The 20,601-nt window shown below is 40.5% G+C and overlaps 1 protein-coding gene and 1 long non-coding RNA gene across 3 annotated transcripts in view; one reads left to right on the top strand and one right to left on the bottom strand.

Moving 5' to 3' along the window:
- The window catches only part of LOC103593443, a 35,768-nt gene extending 33,309 nt beyond the window's left edge, over nucleotides 1-2,459 (top strand). For both annotated transcript variants that reach the window (XR_550759.1, XR_550758.1), the window contains one exon: nucleotides 2,254-2,459. This is a non-coding gene — a long non-coding RNA (uncharacterized LOC103593443). The remainder of the gene's footprint in view (nucleotides 1-2,253) is intronic.
- Nucleotides 1-20,601, bottom strand: part of RFX4 (regulatory factor X, 4 (influences HLA class II expression)) — a 162,713-nt gene that overhangs the window by 22,097 nt on the left and 120,015 nt on the right. Inside the window, exons 12-15 of the mRNA XM_008576416.1 lie at nucleotides 19,265-19,359; nucleotides 18,721-18,838; nucleotides 8,202-8,321; nucleotides 7,703-7,864 (exon numbers count right to left, since the gene is read on the bottom strand). Coding sequence (XP_008574638.1) covers nucleotides 7,703-7,864; nucleotides 8,202-8,321; nucleotides 18,721-18,838; nucleotides 19,265-19,359 — 495 coding nt within the window. The remainder of the gene's footprint in view (nucleotides 1-7,702; nucleotides 7,865-8,201; nucleotides 8,322-18,720; nucleotides 18,839-19,264; nucleotides 19,360-20,601) is intronic.

Raw genomic sequence — 20,601 nt, 5'->3', positions numbered from 1 at the left:
CCTTTGAACCTTTTCCCTCCTAGGATTCTATAAATCATCACAGATGTGGTTCAAGTTTTGAGCTAGCCTAAGCCTTTTGTTTGTATCTTCCTAAAAAGCTCCTTTATGTGTGTCAAGATTCTGGCGCTGCCCCACCCTATACAGTAGCCACTAGCCACATGTAGCTATTTAATGTTAAATTAATTAAAACTAAGTACAATTAGAAATTCAGTTCCTTAGTTGCACTAGCCACATTAGTAGCTACTGTTTTGGACAACTGAGATAAGCAAAACAACCTCCTTTTTTAGGTGAGAAAAAAAAGAGTCAGGCGGTTAAATGACTTGCTCAGGTAGGTTCTTGCACAGACAGTTCATTTTGAACAACACTGCTTGACAGTATTTGATACTAAACAAACATTTCCTGTAAGCTTCAAGATGAGACAGGGAAAAGAAGATTGTATTATCTATACCTGTACCATGTGTATCCCACTCGCTATCATCTTTCCTTAAGATAGCTGTGTTTAGGAGGAATACCAACTGAAGGTGGAAACCTCATCTGTCTGAGTTACACCTTACCAATAGTGCCAAGGTCAAAATCTGGTTGACAGAACTGAGCAGAGGTGGCAAATGAATGAGTTCCCAGAGAGATGTGTTGATTCATGAACTAGCCTCTGCCTCTCTTTGTAGTTTCCTCTCATGCCACTCTCCCTTAGCTGTATGCACTATACAGTCATCACTATGCCACGCTCTTTTCTGCCTCGGGTCTGTGCACATGCTGTTTCTTACTGCCTAGAATGTTCTTTCCCCTCCCCAATCTTTATGTGGCTGGCTAATAATGATACTTCAGGTCTCAATAAATGTCACCTCCTTAGGGAGGGCTTCTCTGACCACCAACTAAGGCGGGTCCCTATTCTATACTTTTCCCTAACACACTATTAATTTTACTACTCATAGCATTTATGACCATTCGAAATCATATATTTACCTGATGGCTTACTTCTGTGTTGACTCTTCCCCACTAGAATGTGAGAACCATGAGGGCAGTGACTATGTCTGTCCCAGGACATGGCACAGATTAGACATGTAATACATATGTGTCGAATGAGTGAATCCAAGGTCCCAACACCAAGTCAAGACTTGATGGTGTGAAGTCAGAGTGGAATAAACAATCTATTTTCAATTCCAACTTATGTTTCCAAGTTCTTTTTCTTTTTTTTTTTTAGTGAAAATAAAGCAGCAGAGATGAAAGGAGGAGGAATTCACTGGCAGCCATCAAAAGCTCTGTGGCAGGGCTGAAGTGTCCACCGTATCCCACTCAGTTTAGCTGCCCTCAGAATACTAGGCTTTTGTTACTTGGAAAGACTAGGGGTCAGTTATCTTTGTTACATCCTCAACTGATGTAGAGAAAACGCAGCTGGGCAGGCCAGATGTTCTACAGTTAGGGCCATTTATGAGGAATTTGCCTTTATTTCATTAGGCATCTTAGCATCTCAGTGATTTAATTTGCTGGTTTTGTGTTGCAGGGAACCCACGGTGAGAAGTTGAAAACATGAGTTTAATAGTTAACTTTTATTGTCATTGCCAAAGGAGGGAATACTGAAAATGACATCATAAATGAGGTTTTAGAACCCTTCAGTGGCCTGACCTGGAAAGAGTAGGAGCTTAACATTTAGCTTTAAATGACATTAAAGAATTGCAGCCCAATATCACGTTAAATGGACTGATCTGTTTGGCACCAGGTGCCATGCTCCTGAGGAGAAAAAGAGCCAGTTTTCCTTAAGGAAAGTGAAGGTTTCTGAACTTTGCCAGGCAGTGGGGGAGGTGGCAAGTCCACAGAATTGGGGAGGGGGGTAGAATGGACAATTGAGCTAGATTTACCTTGTGGAAATCTGTTGAAATGCAGTCCTTTAGCCTGTCTCTTATCAAGGCATTGCCATAGACTTTAATAAGCCTCATCAAAATTGGCCATACATCAGGTTCAATTTTAGTTACTTGATATTCCTTTCTTTTCCTTTTCTCCCCCCTCCTTTTAAAAAAATCATAAGTGCAGTCTTAAGAAAACATGTTTAGAAATACATGTAAGTATGGATATGGAACTAGACATAGATTTCAATATGCAGAATGTCTGTTTTCCTAGTGAATCATATAACTCATTATCTGCACGACCTTGTATCCCCTAGTCGTTGTATCAAAAGATGCCAAAAGGTTATATGCAGTAAATTAATATTTGCTTTGTGCTCATCAAGCCAACATAATATTGTTCTCTTTTCTGCAGCTGAAAAATGGGGAAGCATCCATCCAAAGTGAGACATTGATTTGTGGAAGAGTCGCAGGTACCTGATTGGCCCTGACTCTCAGCAAGTTGAATGTGATAATATTTACATCATCTGATCAATGATATTCAGAGTTTGCTAGACACGCAGCAAAATAACTAGGTCACATAAAATTTCATTTAAGGTTTTAATAAACTTTTTTAGCCAATGGTTGTTTTGTTTTGTTTTGTTTTCTCTCACCTTTTTAAAATTTCTTGCCTCCTGGTTTGTGTCCATTTTTTAAAATTGGTTTTCCTGTTTTTATAGCAAGCTACTTCAGAAACTTTTTGGAAAGTAGATAGGCTATATATCAAGCAATAATTTAAAAATAGAAATAAAAATTAACTGGGTATGAAAGCCCTGTGCTGAGTTAACCTTTTTTGAAAAAAAGAAACATGGCAAATGCATTTTATAAGATTTACTTAATTGTTTTCCAGTTTACATTACTGTCCAATGAAAGTTTGCACAAGTCCCCAAATTTAAGAAGCCTATCATAATAGATTTCCTAGTATTTAGATGTAGGTTGTATATAAATAATTTGTGCTTTATAATATGTCTGTAAAACCATACATGTTGTTAGGATATTACATTTATATTTCCTCCAAAACATGACCCACTTTGCATGCCAAGATCCGGTCTAATTTAGCAATGGAGTATTTCAAAAGTGGTACTTGAGAAAAATATTATACATAGTTTTATATAGGATGACATTTTTAATGCCCCCTGGAGATATCTGAGAACAAAGCTGGAATGTGCCAAAATCTTCAAAGCTTACAATCATCTGAAGAGAAGCTGTTTCACATTTGTATTTCTAAGAAGCTACTTTTATGACTCTTGAACACATTGCACAGAAATCTCTGAACACATTTGTGATATTCCTGCGGCCTTGACTATCACACCTGCCATAACTTGAGGCCTCCAAATTGCTACAAAGAAAGCCAGGCAGGCTCACTAGCTGGTTGAGAATTATGGGGAGATATAGAAATCCTTCACACTCTTCCCATCCCTTATTTCCTTAGATCCTCCTTGTTTGCTATGTTTCGACACTGCTGGAAATGTTTCTTGCAAATTGTTTCAGCTTCATAATGTAGAACTGATGTATTTGCATACTTTCCCTGTTTATTCCAGAAGTAAGGATGTTATCACTGACAGACTTATGCGTGTGTCTCCCTGGTGATGGTGGTGGGGATATGGGGGCAGGATTTTTCACGTAATGGCTCCTGGCTGCTCTTACTTCCCTGGCTCCTTCCTGAGAGAGGCAGGGGACTCAGAGGATGGTTGCCCTATAATTCCAATCTTGGAAGAATCCTGGGCTGTTGAGAGTTGTGGCCAGTCTTAAGTTCTCTTCCCTTACTATGTTCATGAACATTAGTTATTTTTTTCTACACAACTCTTCTTCCTGAGCTTTCTAAACAGCAACTACAACAACCCACTACAGAGAGAAAATGGGAGGGAGGTGGGAGTCTTACCATGATCTTCCTCCTCAAAGTAGAAAACAAAATATGATTTCAGGTACATGTATGTAAACAAACATAGCAACACTTAAATCTAAATTTCTTCTTTTCGGCAGCTGGCTGGTACGGGGATCCAAACCAGTGACCTTGGTATTAGAAGGTTGTGCTCTAACCAACTGAGCTAACCAGCCAGCCCTTCAAGTCTAAATTTCTACAGAAGAAGTCAGCTCTCTGTAGTTGTGTACCCAAGGTGAAACAGAGCTCGATCTAATGCCAGTTCCTGACAGCCCAACTTTTCAATGCTCTGAAGAATCTGGTCTTCCTTGCAGTCCCTGACAGAGAGCCACTGAGTTTGTTGGCAAGTGTTTGCCCCTGGCAAAGTATAAAAGACAGCAGGCACCTATATGCTCTTAAGCATCCATTCATTCCCTCTGAGTAGATGTAGTTCTGGAGAGAGAAGAAACTTTGGGGAAGAAATTAACCAAAAGACTCCTGGAACTCCAAGTTCCCTGAAAATAACATGCTCTCCCTTGTCTCCAGACTTTGTGTTAGTTCCTCCCTCTACCTGGAATACCTTCTCTCCCATTCTTCAGCCTTCTCAGAACCTCCAAATACGGGCTGGAGGCCTCCTTTGTGCTCTCCTCCCACCCTGGCTTTTCTCCCAACTTAGCACTTACCACATCACAACATATTAACTGTGCACCATTGTGTCCCAGCTGTTGGAAAGTGTTTAGCACACAGAATCCACTCCAGAAGAACTTGCTGGACAAATCAATGGATGTGTGGGTGAATGAATGAATGATAAAGACAGCATCCCTAATGGTGCAATCTGACCTCATTATTGGTCCTCAAAAAAATATATATGGACAAATCAATGGATGTGTGGGTGAATGAATGAATGATAAAGACAGCATCCCTAATGGTGCGATCTGACCTCATTATTGGTCCTCAAAAAAAAAAAAAAAAAAATATATATATATATGATTTAGTTCCCAGTCTATTCTGGTAACAGTACTATTCTAAGTAGAACTAGGATATAACTAAGGCCATGCTCCAAGAATCTGGGGGAAGATTATAACTTGGAGAGTGAGGGAAACATTAAAAAAGGTGAGTAGGATTTTGTCAGGCAGAGGGTAGAAGGGGGCTAGTCCGGGAAGGAGCAACAGTGTGAGAAGTGACTTGGAGAACAAGACTTGTTAAGGCGTTAATGTGAGGCAGTGGGTTCTTTGCCCCAGCACTCTGAGGAGACACAAGCTTCACAAAGATAAGCCTAGTGGGTAGTGTATGAGTGGGCAGACCAGAGTCTGGAGGCTGGTCAACAGCTTGAGAGTTACTGTGGATGTCCCCGAGAGGTGGGGAAGGCCTGAATCAGAGGGCAAGAGGTTGGGGGGGGCGGACAGGGAGGAACAGATTCATCTAGATTTGTATTGGAACAACCAAGCTTGGGAGGTGTGATGGCGAATGCCAGCTGTCTCCCCAAAATCTGTTTGCCCTTCCCTACGTGGGTACATGCTGTCCTGCATTTCCCAGCCTCTCATGCAGCTAGCTATGTGAGGCCATGTGATTAAGTCCTCCTAATGGAATATAAGTGGAAGTGACGTGTGCCACCTTCAGGCCAGGGCTTTTAGGAGAGCAGGTTTTCCTCCTCTATACCCTCTTTCTATTTTTCTGCTAGCTGGTTGCAGATTTGATAAAGCCCTAAGTTGGTGGTCCTCAAACTAGTGAGCATCAGAATCAACTGAAGGCTTGTTGAGAAGATTGCTGGGCCCCACCCCTAGAGTTTCTGACTCAGTAGGTCTGCAGTGGGACCCGATATGAGCACTTCTTACAAGTTCCCAGGAAATGCTGACACTGCTGTCTGTGGACAACACTTTGACAATCACTGCCCTAGGGTGTGGTGGAGCCTAACATTGAAGGGATATGTGTTTCCAAACCGTTGTGTTAAAGAGAGCCTCCTCTCTGACTGAACACCCTTTTCAAGCATGAAATAGATTTTAATTGTGTTAACCCCATACATGTTTGGATCTGTCTGTTACAGCAGATTAGCCTAACCTAACTAACAAAGGACTTGAGGGAAAGGGAAGATTTGATGCTGACTCCCAGATTTGATGCCTGGGTAATGGGAGAAAAATAGAGCAGGTTTGGATGGTAAGAAAATGAATTAATTATCACAGCCTTACGAAGCCCTCTACTCCACAAAGGCTAGTCTGTTCACCCCCCCAGCCCCCCAGGGCCCATCTAGCAGAAGGTTGTCTTTGTCTTTGGTTCCTGTATTCACCGAGTCCCTCTCATCTTTCAAGGCTGCCCATGAGTCGCATCTGTCTCCTGAAGGCTTCCCTCCTGCAAGCCCAAGATCAGATGGGAGGGAAAGTGACTGCTTCTCCTTCTGGCCATGGCCCTCATTTGACAGACATCAATAATAGTAATCTCCTGATAGCACTTCACTGTTAACAAAGCACTTCGGCTTTTCATACCCTATTTGATACCCACAGCAACCATGTGAGATAATCTGGATATGCACACACACGCACACACATATGCACGCATATTCTCTATTTTTTATTATACATTAGCTAATTAGATATCCCACATACATTATATTATTTCCACAAGTCTTGTGGGCAAGGAAATTTGTTGAATGACTGAGTGAATGAACTTGTTTATGTCTGCTACTGACTATGGTACCCAGGACAAGAAATTAAACTTTTCTCCCCCTTTAGTTTTCCTCCTCTATAAAACGGACTAGTATCTACCTTGTGGTGTTATTGTGAATATTAAATGAAACAATTATGCAAAGGTCCTTTGTATGTTGTAAAGTAACATTTGGACATTAGCAACTAGCTATTATTAATTCTTGTAACTGTCTCTTCTTTTCCATTACCAAACTTTGTCTTGGCATTCAAGATCCTCCAGGATGTGACTCCAATTTATCTTTCCAGCTTTATTTCATAAGACTCCATTACAGACCCCCTACATTTTAGCCAAAGTTTACCATTCCCTGAAAAAGCCCCACACTTCCCACCCTGTGCATTTGCTCACACTGTTTTGCCCAGAGGGCCCTTCTGCTATATCTTCGCCAGTTAAAATCAAGCTCCAGCTCAAATCCCCCTCCTTTGTGAGGTCTTCCCTGATACCTCCAAACCAGATGGAATTTCTCCTTCCTTGGGCAACCCATAGCGTTAGTTTATTCCTCACTTATTGCATGTGCTACATTCTTCCTTCTGTTACAGTTGTCTTTGTACTTCTTGTATCCCTGTGTTGCCTCTTGGTAGCAAGGCTTTGGTATTTTAATCTGTTTCTCATAGCTCCCAGCATAGGACTTGGCACATAAAAAGTCCTCAAGGGGGGAAATTAATACACACACACACACGTATGGACCTACACACATATATACATACGTATGGCTTGGATGATTCTTGGTTGTGAATTAATCTTATGAGACTTGTGTGCATATCTTGGGCTGTGTGGGCATGTCCTCAGGGCAACCTCAAGGTGGCGTCAGCCTCGTGGTCGTGTGCAGGGTGGCCCTAGCGTGGCTGTGACCAGCTCTGCTCTCAGCCCTGCCTCGCTGGTGGGTGGTTGCCATGGCTTAGCATATGGCTGCCTGTCTGCCTCTTTTCAGAAATGCCACTCAGTTTTTGGTTCATAGAGAGTTCCCTTTCTTGTTTTAAGAGTGTCTGTGTATTATTAATTCATGTTTTATATTATTTTAATCAATTCAGTGGCATAGTTTTAGGGGTGGAGATCTCATCATGTGCTTAATCTGCCAAGTTGAAAACAGCAGCATACGGAATACGTACGAATGAATCAATGGATACCTGCAAGTCATCCACAAATCCAGGAAGATGCCCAGGTTCTGGTGTTGCCTTTTGGAGATTGGGAGGAAGAATATTTTTCCAGAAAGCCTTTGCTTTAAACATCAATTCCCCACGCAAAGCTTTTGAGGGACTTTCATTACCTGTAGTGCTGAGGCCGGTGTATTCGGGAGACGGGTTGCTGACAGGGGATGAGGGAGGTGGCACTTCCACGGATGTGGCAGACTTTGCTGGAGAAAATGATGGCACTGGTGAAGGGGTTGGTGGGGCTGCCTCTGTCGAGATGATCTCTTCTCGGACTTCTGCTATGGACGAAGAAAGGGTGAGTTCTTAGAGACAAATGTCAAGGCAAGTTGTCTTTAAGGGACTTTACAAAATAAAATATTCTTTCTTATCTGTGTCACATAACTCCCAACCCTTAAAACCCTTTGATGGTTTCTCATCACCATCATGGTACTCAAGGCAATTCCCATATATACACACACCCACCCTAAAGAGGACAAAGAAGACATTATTGGTTTCACAACACTTGACCCACTCATCATCACTAAATTCTTTGGGATATAAAATAAAAGAAACACAGAAGTAAGGATACACATCAAATCTCCAAGTGGCGTGATTCCCAGTGAAATGCTGGCTTACCAGTGCTTCCTTCTCCTTTCATGGCTCGCATGAGCTCATTGGCCCGCTCCTGACAGTGCAGGGATTCTAACAGGTAGAGCACGTAGTCATCGAACATCAAGTGAATTAAATGAAAAGACCCTGGTGAGAAAAGATCCACACAAAAAGGTAAATCATGTCATCCAACTCAGGTATGTCCCCTCTGCCTGATGACACACATGTTATACTGCTCTAACAGTCTGTTCAAGAATCCCATTTCTCCACACAGTTATGACCACCTCATGGTCAGAGATTGCTCTTCTTTACTGTGTCCTCAGCCTGTCCTAGCACTTGGCATTAGGTTAAGTGTCATTAACTATTTGTGGCAAGTGAATCTTTTCCTTGCTCAATCCATTAATATGACACCATAAAAAATGGCACCCACCAAGCTGTCTGTCCAAATCTTCTGCGCTCTCACGTGCCCACTGGTCTCATCTAAGCACCCTTCACTCTCTTCAGTATTTATTGACATAGTGTCTTCCATTTTTATCTCTCCCCTGAGCCCAGCGTGTCTTATTTCACCAATTGGGCCTTAAGGATGTCCATGGCAGATGTTTGCCTCCTAGCTCACTGGTATCTACCAATGTACCTCACATAATTCTGGGAGCAGCATTGAAATTTTAAATTTGTAATAACTGATTTATTTTCCTAAATGATTCTGAGACCTCATTTTAGCACACGGTTCTTGAGAGAAGGTATTGAATTGAAAAGATTTGGTATTTTCAAGTATTACTCTGCATTTTCAATTTAGAGGAGATTATTTCGTGAAAGGGAATGTGAACGATTATTTTTAAAGATGTTCCTATGTGCCAGTCTCTGCACTCAAAGTCTTATGTTCTCTAATTTGATCTTGACAACTACCCTATAAAGTATTTTTGTTCCTGTCTTGCAGGCCAAGTACTGTGTGAGATGACATAATCAATGGATTTCAAACCCATCTTTTTTGTATGTCCTGCCGCCGCCATGGACAGTGGAATGGTGCGTGGATGGGAGGGGCTCGATTAATGTCTGCTGTCATCAAGGCCTCATGAATGCCAGAGTCAGAGAGAGGGACAAGCCCTGCATCTCCAGTCCCAGGTTTCCAACCCCCAAGGAGACATCGCCATGTAGATATCCTGCTATCCTACGCAGTGGCCAAAATTACTCACCCACCTCCCCACGAGCTGACCTCCTCTTCCCATTTCCCTCTAGTTTACTATTTTAAAGACCTTGCAATACTCTCTGGCATTATTTTTCTTGTGAATCTATCATCATCACCACCACCACCACCATCATCCTCATCATCACCTTCATCATCACACCTGCCACTTATTGCATGCTTACTATATGCCAAGAACTCTGTTAAGCATTTAACATACATCTCATCCTTATAATGAACTGTGAAGTAGGTGGTATTATCCTCCCCTAAGGATGAGGAAATGAGTCTCTCCATCAGTAATTGAGTAGGGATTTGCCTCAGTTTGGTCTGGCTCCACCATCTGTTCCCATTCCCTTACAGGCCATCTAGATCAATCTTCTCATAGCACAGATGGGACAATAAGGCCCAGATGGCATAAGTGGCTTGGTCCCTAGAGGGGACATTTGAGTTGGGAGCAAGTCCTCTCCAAATCTCAGAATAAGGTTGGGTCTGGTGGAGGCTTTTGGAGGACTCCTTGGTGGAACTTATCAATTTTCTCCTTAATTGCACCCAGCTTCAGCTCATACCCACACCCTTCGTTTCAGGTAGATTAGTTCTCTTGGCCTAGGAAGGTGAGAGAGGAAAATCCTCGGCTTACCTCTGAGGCCACTGGATGCCCAACAGGTCCTGCACATCAACTCCTGTCCCCCACTCTACAGAGCCTTCCACACTTTCCATCCTTGTGCTCTCAGAGCTCAAGGACAAGGTCCTCTGCCCTACACGTCCTCCACATTCTTCCTCCATCTCCAGTGCTGTGTCTGGTTTTTCAGGCCCATTTGGAACTCAGCAAGGTGCAGGCTCTGCTGAGTCATTGCGAGATGCAGTCTCTAAAACTAAACTTTCCATCCACTTCCCCAAATTGGGTCCTGTGAACCACTGAGGAGGTATAGCATTCTGGGTATCTGCATGGACTCTGGATCAAACTGCCCAGGTGGAAATCCCAGCTCTGCCACTTAGTAATTGGGACCATAGATGAGTTACCCTTCCTAATCCTTGTAAATATTAAAAAACAAAATCAGGCATTTATTGAGCTCTTGTTCTGTGGCAGCCACTATGTTAACCACTGTAGATCTATTATTGAATTTAATCCTCATCACAAATGTATGATAAGCAATACTGTCTTTTTACAAAGGAGGAAATTGAGGCTTAGAGAGGTAAGGTAACTGTCCAATGTCCCACAGTTATTAAGTGGCAGAACTGGGAGTTGAACTCAAGACCTTCTGATTCTGAAGTTGCTCTTCAATTGTTATGCACAAGAGCTCTCTAAAAGGAGGACAGTAAAACCTACATTACACAAGTACCACAATGAGGAAAAGTACACACTAGGTGCTTAATAAATAGTAGCTACTGTTGTTATTATCTCTAGGGTCTCTTTTGCTACTAATGTTCTAAAATTCATGTAATGAATATTTTATTCATAGAGTTAGGATCAAAGAAGTCAACAAGATAGCATCAAATACCTGAAAGGGTCTCCAAAATGAAGAAATTATTTGCTGGGATGTTGATCTAAGTCAACATGGATAGAAAGAGACAAACACACTATGAAATAATGAGTAAGAATGGTGAGTCCCAGATGATAAAAATGGGTGTAGATTAGTAGCTTTAGTACAGGTAGACACCTTGAAAATCATCTGTACGATCCCCCTGTTTTATAGACCATGAAACAAAGATCTGATGAAGTGAAGAAACTTGCCTAAGACCACTGTTAGAAAACATCAGAGCTGGACTTGGGAGCCAGTACTTTAGGGAAAGTGTTGACTTGGGGCCTCAAGATTGCTTCATTAATGGCTCTGATTAGTTACCCAATTAGTCTGTTAATTTTCAATCATCCTTTGAACCACAAGAGTTTTAGAACTTCAGCTACCTGCCTGCTACTGTGCTAAGTGCTCTGAGTACAAAGCAAGCGTAAAGTTCAGTCCCTGACTCCACAACAGCTACAGTGTCCTTAGGAAGCAGAAATCTATCATTAAGATTATTGGGCAACAAACAGCTCAGTGCCAGGGTGTCATGGCCATGGGGACAGTGCAAATAGAAGAGAGGAAAATAAAAAAGGAGATATAGAAAGACTGACGAGAGAGGGAGAGGGGGAGGGAGAGAGAGAGAGAGAGAGAGAAACATCAAAGGCAACAAGGAAAGGCAACTATAACCGACATCCCTTGCTTTACTTCTCTCTAGTGCTCAGCACTACATGTTTAACTAATTATCTTTATTGCGTGACTCCCTCCACTCCACAGCGCAGGGGTTTTTCTCTATCTTGACCACTGCTCTATACCCAGTGTCTAGAACAGTGCCAGGAACACAACAGAGGCTCAATGAACATTGGTTAGGTGGATGAATCCAATGAGCAAGAATCGACCACTTCCACGTGCGCTGTGCTAAGCTCTTTTAACTTTCCAGCAGCACTATGAAGAAGGTATTATTATCTTCAATTACTACATGTCTCAGAGGGCTTAAGTAACTTGCATAAGGTCACAGAACTAGGGAACAGCACAGCCTGTGTGAAAAAAAGATATTAGGATAGAGACAAAACAAGATTTCACTATGAAGAAGGTATTATTATCTTCAATTACTACATGTCTCAGAGGGCTTAAGTAACTTGCGTAAGGTCACAGAACTAGGGAACAGCACAGCCTGTGTGAAAAAAAGATATTAGGATAGAGACAAAACAAGATTTCTGTTGTTGTTATATGGTAACATATTTGATTGCCTTTGATAGAATTAAAGCGTTACTTTTTTCTTATGAAAAATTTCATGTATATTTGCCAGTCTGAAGGGTGTGAATATTGTCTGATGTCTTTATAGTTTGCATTACCCTCATTACTACAAAGACACACATCTTTTCATATGATTATTGTCCATATGAATTTCCTCTTTGTGAATTGTCTATTCATATTCTTTGTTCATTTTTCTACTGGGGTATTTGTCTTTTAAAAATTTATTTAAATAGGTTTATTCTGGATTTTAATCCTTTGATAGTTATATGCATTGCAAAATATTTGCTCCCTTTGAGGCTTTTATGTCTTAATTTTGTTTATGGTGTACTTGTTAAACTGAATTTTAAAATCCAAATGTTCTCAATTTTGGCAATATTTTCTTTGTGATTTGTCTTTTTTTTTTTTGGTGCCTTTTAAAAGAAATAATTTTCTATTCCAAGATCATAAAGACATCATTCCATATTTTCTTGCAAAAGGCTTAAGGTCTGTTTTTGTTGTTTTTCATTTAGATGTTTCTTTTCAGAACTTGTAGGGAAGAAGTATAATTTTATTTTATGTACACTAAAATGCTTCTCCCAGAACCTTTATCCACTGATTTTTAATGCCATCTCTGTCACATAAATCATATATACAACCCTCTTATTTTAAAGATAAAGGAACAAAGATCTGATGAGGTGAAGACAAGTTTCATGTTGGTCTGTCTTGGGCATCTCTATTCTGTTTCTTTATCTGTCCAGCACTGTTAGAATACCACGTTTTTTACTATATCATAAATCCGAGTATCAGCTAAGCAAGTGCTAGGACTAGAACAGTGCTATATCTTCTTCTTTACCTGCAAAATGTCTTTACTATTCCGAGCCTTTTGCTTTTCCATATCAATTTTAAGATGAGATCGTCAAAATAAAGAAAAAAAGTATTAAAATTTGGATTGGAATTACATTGAATTTATATATTAATTTGAAGAGCATTAACATCTTTTTGAAGTCGAGTCTTTCCAAACATGAACATGGTGTATTTCAATATACTTAAAAAGTCTCCTTGAAATTTTTGTTAGAATTATTTTTTAGGTATCTTTTAGTTCCTGTTGTATTATGGATAGTATATGTGTGTGCATTATATATATATATATATTTTTTTTTCTTAAAATTATATTTTCAATTTAGTGCTAAGAATGCCAATGATTTTATGAAAACTGGATTTAGTAACCTGGCTGAATTCTTATTTATTAGTTTGTAGATTCTCTTTTCTTTGTCAGCAATCATGACATGTATAAATAAAGACAATTTTGTGTTTTCCTTTAAACTTCTTATATTTCATACTCTTTTCTTTATGCATTGGCTAGAACCTCCAGTACGTATTTATTAGACAGTATTAGAAGGCATTCCTGTCTTTTCATGACTTAAATGGGAAAACTTTTAAAAATTCATCATTCAGTATGATGTTTGCTGTAGATTTCTGGATTCCTTTTAACATAATAAATTACTTTCTATTTCTAGTTTGCTAAGAGTTTTTTAAAAGTCATCCTTGAGACCCAAATTGTATCAAATGCTTTATTTCTCTGTATCTATAGAGATGATCATATAATTTTTCTCTTTTAATATATTAATGCAGTATGTTTACTAGTAATTTTTCTGACTTTGAATCATACTTGAATTTTTGGCATAGCACTATTAATTATTATTTTTAAAAATTTTGCTGCTGGATTTGACCTATTATTTTATTCAGAATTTTTTAGTCTATGAAAAAATGTGTGGTTAAGTCACAATTTCCCTCTACTGTTATAGCCAGATTTTGAATTTCAGATTATATTAGCTTCATAAAATGAGTTGTACAGATTTCCTTCCTTTGTTTTTATTCTCTGAAATATTGATTTTCATGTTTTCATGTTTATTTTTATAAACTAAGGATTTCATGTATCTTGTAAGTTTAGTTAAATATGCCTATAAAAACATTTGTGCCTAATGTTTTTGGAGGGAAGAGACTTTTTTACTTACTGAGACGATCATTTGGTCTTTATTTCCACCATCCTATTTTGCGTTTTTCATTTACCCTCCATTTTCTATGCTTCTTTTATCTTCACAATTCTTCATCTCAATTTAACTTCTCATCTCTTAAATTTTCATATTCTTTCATTTTCCTCTGTAAATTATGATTCTATTCTTTTAGTAATGATCCCTTAATTCATTAACATATATCCTATAGATTTGTTAAATCCAAACGATAAATTTTTGCGACAAAGTCTAGAATTATTTAGTATTCCTAAATAAGACAAAGACTTTAAGATGCTTAAACTGTTCCTTGAAGGTTCTCGTCCCATTACCCTATGTTATATTATTTTCTAGAACTGGGTTTTACCTTTTAAACACATATACATACACAAATTAGTTTTTAAATTACAATCAATAGTTGATTAAATTTGTTTACACATTTTAAAATTGCTCTCATCTTAAAACAGGGCTCCCAAATTCTTTGACATTCCTTCCATTGAGAATTGGGGGTCCAGGTACCCCCTGAATCTTGGTAGGCTTATGACTGCTTTGACCAATGGAGTATGGAAAAATTTACACTGTGTCTGAGACTTGATCATAAAAGCAAGGCAGCTGCACCTTTGGGACAGTGGCACATGGAGCTCTGAGCCGCCATGTGATCCCGACACACAGAATCCATAAATAAAATGGTTGTTTTAAAGCCACGAAGCATTGGGGTAATTTGTTATGCAGCAACAGTAAGTAGAACATTGTTGTTTCTTGTATTCTAGACCTTAACTATGGCTTTATTTTTCTTTTTGCTGAAATGCATCCTTTAATAGTTTTTGGTGTTTTTTTTTTCCTGAAGTGAAGATCTGTGGGTGCCAAATTCTCTTAGTCTTTGTATAACTAAATATGTCTTTATTTGAGCCTCACTCTTGAGGAATACTTGACAGTTCTTTCTTCTCAACACTTAAAAGATATTACTTCATTGTCTTCTGACATCTATTATTACCCATGACAGTCTAATAATTGTTCTTTTCTCTCACAGCTTTAAATTTTTTTATCTTAATCCATGGATATGGTTTTTTAAAAAATCATCAATGTGGATTAAACAAATTTGTCTAGCGCTTTTATGTCAAGCATCTGAGCCCAGGATATTTGCCTTAATTGTGATAAAAAAAAGCATGGGCTTTGTGGTCAGGCAGACCAATTTTGAAACACAGCTCTTGACACTTGCCACGTTGATCTTGGACAAAGAAATTCTCCAAGCTCCCTTTTCACCTCTGTAGAAAGGTATTATTATTATCTGCGTTGCAGAATTAATGCGAGAATTAAATGATATTGTGTGCTTTCTAAATTTTGTTATAATAATTGCCATGATCTGTCCGTGCTTCATCACTGTCTCTAATCTTAGACAAGTCCATCGAGTTCTACCTCAGCTTCCTCATCTGTCATATCGAAGGCAGTAATGCGGACCCCAAGGCTTGTGTGAGAAGGAAATGAGAAAGTGCCTACTATAATGTCTAAAGTATCTTAGGTCCTCCATAAATGTTGCTTTGTTGATAGTGTTAGTATTAGCATAGCAGGAAGAACACCAGCTTTAGCATGGGAAAGACTCCGGGTTGAACTCTATCTGCTGTGTCGCTGTGAGTCCACAGGTTAAGTCCTCTGTCCTCTCTAGGTCTCTGCTTCCTCTCCTGAATACAGGGGAAGCTATTCCTGTCTCCCAGGTGCTTGGCGAGGGGTCTGAATGACATTGCAAAAGTCTAGGTCCTGCAATTTATCAGGTTCTGCATCAAAAAGAGCCAGGCCAGGACATCTAAGCATAGAAAAGCCGTCGGGAAGGTTCGGTCATGACCACTTGGTGTGGTAGCCACTCCTGATAGATGCCCACATGGCCTCCCAGGCTCTGTGGAGCAAGTGAGGCCAGAAAAAAAGCATGGAAAAAAAGTAAAACCATGGAAGTGCCCTGCAGTCCTGACCCCACAGCCATCATGCCCAGGGCTGCTTTTCAAACTGTTTTATGCTGAAGTACTTCCGGTAACTGATGTTACCTTCTTGATGTTCATAACAGTGAAATAAGTGGGCATTTGGTGAAAACCCGCAATGCAAGGGCAAAGCCTCCAGTACTGACTTGGGATCAAGATATCCTATGAACTGCAATCACATCGGTCAACTGAAAATACGGTGTCTTTTTAAATATAGAAACTTTAATTTGCTCAGCTTCATTAGGACTAAAAGTTCATTGCCTGTTAGCTACCTTTGCTGACTAATTTTGCTAGAAACTGCAGCCTGCAGCAAAGAAAGAAAGTCTGCCTACTTTAGTTCACAGCATAGGCTCTTTCAGTGAAAAGGAATTAGGAAGAAAAGAGTGAAAAGGAATTAAGGAGAAGAAAGGAGTCAACTACCTTTGAAAGAGGCTGTTCTGGGAAGAGGTGATAGAGTCCCCCACGGGATCATTGTGATATTCCACACGATCATTGTAATGGTCAGCCCGCGTCGCAGATACACAAACCCCGCACCCATTCACAGCGACAAGGACCGTGTGGGAGTTATAAGATATATGGAGCTGGCTCCTGCAGCTGGGGGAGGGGGCCAGGGAACAGAGGGCTCTTTTTCCTAATTAGCTGTTTTCATACAGGGAACACATGACCCAAACACAACCACCAACTGGGTCTTTGACATATACAGGCAGAAAGGGGGAGCTGGGCTTTTGTCTGCCACAAATTCTTTCAACTTGCCTGTCACCCCAAGCTGCAAAACTCAACAATGAGTCAGATGAGCTGGACCATTTCAGATAGTTTGCTAAATGGACTTGGAGACAGGTATTATTTCAACCCATTCAGGGTTGGAAAATACTGTAAAAGCGAAATCGGGTTAATATCTTTCTTTCCTTTCTAGATGATATGCAATCACGTTTTGCCATTTGCCTTAGTTTCCAGTATACCTTAAAAGAGTGTGTGGTTCAAAAAGAAATGAATACATTTTAAGGAACCATGTTTCTTGGCAGTAAATTCAACCCATTCAAAAACCCTAATTGTTCTACTGTCCAAACTTCCTGTTTTACACTGACTTCCTGTAAAAGGAACTCAGTAAAAACAAATAAATTTCAAGAATATTGCAAAGGGAATTAATTACTTTCCCCATCTAATGAAAGGTACTGAGTATACACAGTCAGTTTTCGAATCAGCATATTGAAGAATAAGGGATAAAGCAAGGAGAGGATGCTCTCTTTGTGGATTTCTTTGTATGCGATATTTTTGATTCTTTTATTTTTGAAGCAATGAAAACATCTCAAATATTTTTCAGCTGTTCACTAAGTGAAAGCAGTTATGCATGAATGATTTTTCCAGAGCTAGAGGTAACACGTGCTAACAGTAACTGTGCTGAACTGGACGTCATCAAAATGCCCGGTCTGATGGCACTGCCCAGGTAGCAGTCACCAGAGGATTTCCATATACAGCTCAAAGAGAATTTCTACCTGTAGCCATGGTGTAGGCAGGTTCAGAGAACTTTCCAATGCTGAGATTAAAGAAATCCACAACAAAACACTTCTCCAAGTGGGTAAACACAGTCTTTCATGGACAGAGCTGTTTAGAAAAAATAGTGCCTTCTTTGTTTCACCACATATTCATTTCGTTGTATAGCTCAACTGGAAAATGGTGACATGATTATAAAAGCTAGATGGAAAAGTGTCAAACCCAGAGCAAACCCAGAGCTGATTGGCTTAATTGGAGATGATGAGTGACGCAACCACATCTCTACTTGCAAAGTAAAACAGAGAACTGAAGCAATTACCCAGAAAATTTACCAACAGTCCTTTGCTGAAATGTCTAGAAAAGTGAGGCAACAAAGTGTTTTGGGATTTCACATGTCGAGATGATGCCTTAAAGTCCCACCTCACTTTGCTAATGAACACCTTAACTCAATACATACTCCATTATTTCCTATGAAAAACAGACAACTGTGTCCTGCGATGTGGCATAGCAATCACCCCAATTCGGTGATTAGGTTTCTGCCTGCAGAGGCTAATATCAGCTCCTCTGGGCAGAGTTGTCAAGCCCTGTTATACTAGAAAGCAGTGGATGAGGACTTGGGGTGGGGATGTCTCCTGGAGGTGATGAAAACCCAAAGGGTCAGTAAAATAAGAGGGAAAATGAATACAAAAAACCTTCTTCTAGGGATTAGAGTCTATTTTTAAAGAAAACTTTAGACAGTCTACCCACTGCTGGAGTGTCAGTCAAGCCATTTGCGAGTATTCAGACTCTGAGTATTCTTCATGTATCCAGTCTTGGGAAGTCCACAACTGTGGATTCTACAGAATAGTCCTGTGGAAGCAGCAGTCTCTGGGGACATCTGGTAAAAACAGCCACTGCTATTTATCTCTCTTTAAACTCAGATAATCCTCTCTGTGTGCATCCTCTCATTTTCAGATTGGCTACTTCACTCTTAGTGTGCAGTGTCATCCTTCTCCCTGAAAATCCTAACAATGTCCTGTCCCCTCAGAACAGATACGTTTCAGGGCAATGACCTTGTGGCCTCAGAGACAGCAAGATTGTGGCTGACTCCACAGAGGTGGATTCAATGCACGGAGCCCAGAGAAAAGTGCTTGGATGTGAGAAGGGCTAGGGTGGTCTTACCAAAGCTGGGGGCACTGTGCAAGGTCATGTCCCGGATCACCCTTGTGCCGAAACAAGACCACATCAAGAGGAACTGCTGCGCCACCTTCTTCAGGGACCCTTGTCTCTTGGCAGCCACCTACAAGGAAGTGAACGGCTTTAACAGTGGTCAACTTGACCTTTCGTTCATTATGGTCTTTTTAAAAAACAACAGGGAGGCTTAGGGGTCTCCAAGTTCAATGCTGTAGAGCAATGGATTTTGACTTTTTGTTTTTAGCAGCAAAATCCACTTTACCAAATGAAATCTTATGCCAACAGTCAGTGTGCACAGCAGATAAAAGAGACGCTGACCTGGTTGAATCAGGGATGGGAGACTCAGATGCCTCCTGACACCCTTCAGTTCTCAGGGGTGGGGGCCAGACCTGCCCTCCGAACCCGAGGGCTCCATGGCCCCTGAGGAGCATTCAGATAGCTCATTGTGGGCCTCTGGATTCGCCAAGTGTTCGCAGAGGTGAGTGACAGGCTGCAGGGCTCAGGGCTGCCCCTTCAGCCCCAGCTTACCAACCTTCACAACACATCGGTCCACCATGGTGTCCAGCCACTCGATGTAGGACTCAATGGGAGACTGCTCCTCCAAGAGATGGTCAAATTCCTGATACACTGCCAAACAAGGAGAACCCTACACGTCACTACGGTTGTGTATAAAGAGAGATCCATCTTAAAAGAACAAAAGAAAAAAACTCCGAAAAAAAAAAAACTCTTAATAAATAAACCCCTCAAGTCTTAGCAGAGCACTCAAGGCTTTATAAAATATGCTGCAACTTACCCTTCCAGGCTCACCTTCCAGGCCTGTGAATGCTTGGGGCTCTGGCCACCCCATATCACTTGCCATTCCCCCAACAAGCCCTGGTTTTTCGGAGCCTTAGTCCTTTTCTCAGGCAGTTTTCTCTGCTTGGACTGTTTGATTCTTCATGGCCCAGGTGAAATGACCATTGAAAGAAATCCTTTTAACTTCCCCATGCTGTTTGCCAGCAGATCCCTCCTCCTTTTACTCTCATAGCACTTTATTATCTGTATTCTGCCTTTATTATTAACGAGTAATAGCACTGTGTTACAGTTAGCTGTGTGTGTCTCCCTGCTAGTTCTCTGATATCATTACTATCTAGTGCATGATCTGTAACAGAGCTGTCATCGAGCAAATGCTTGCTCGAAGGAATGGGCAGAAGCATTGCTGCTCACTTGCTCTCTGCCCAGTGGTGGGGCCCATTTGATAATTCAGCTGTTTCTGGTCCATAACTATATGGGGCAAGCAGCCTAACCAGCCTCTCAGTGCTCAGCATGTAGTAGGTGCTTAACAAGTATTTGTTAAATAAGTGAAATAATCTCTCTCCCTCAGTTTCCTCATTAGTAAGAGGGAGATAACTGTACCACTTGACAATCTGTCTTCAGCCTCAAGTCACATAACTGAATCGGAAAGTATGTTTCAATCAGTGAAGCACTGTAGAAAATAGAAACACGGCTGTGGTAATCTCCAATTTGAAACATCTCTTTTCATCACATTTTTTGTGTTTTGTATGTGGAACTCAATAAATCAAATCACAATTCAAGATCCATACATTTCTCTTGTTTTCATTTGTGTGAACAGTGTTCCCCCATTTTAGAGGACTGGCCAATCTGCTCTATTTTACTTCGCTGATGATTACTGTAAGAGGTAAGCACCTAAGACCAGAAGGTCATAAGACTTTAGAATGTGCCTTAAAAGTCAATTTAGTTGATCTGTCTCATTTTATAGATAAGGAGCTATGTCTTCTTTTTTTTTTTTTTTTTTTCCTTTTTGTCTTTTTTCGTGACCGGCAACGGATCGCAACCCTCAGTGTCGCGCCCGTACCGGACCGGGACCGG

Source organism: Galeopterus variegatus, unplaced genomic scaffold, assembly GCF_000696425.1.
Source record: "Galeopterus variegatus unplaced genomic scaffold, G_variegatus-3.0.2 Scaffold1346, whole genome shotgun sequence".
In the NCBI taxonomy this organism is placed as follows: domain Eukaryota; kingdom Metazoa; phylum Chordata; class Mammalia; order Dermoptera; family Cynocephalidae; genus Galeopterus; species Galeopterus variegatus.
Note: the sequence above shows the minus strand (reverse complement) of the source record. Positions and strands in the feature narration are given on the sequence as shown.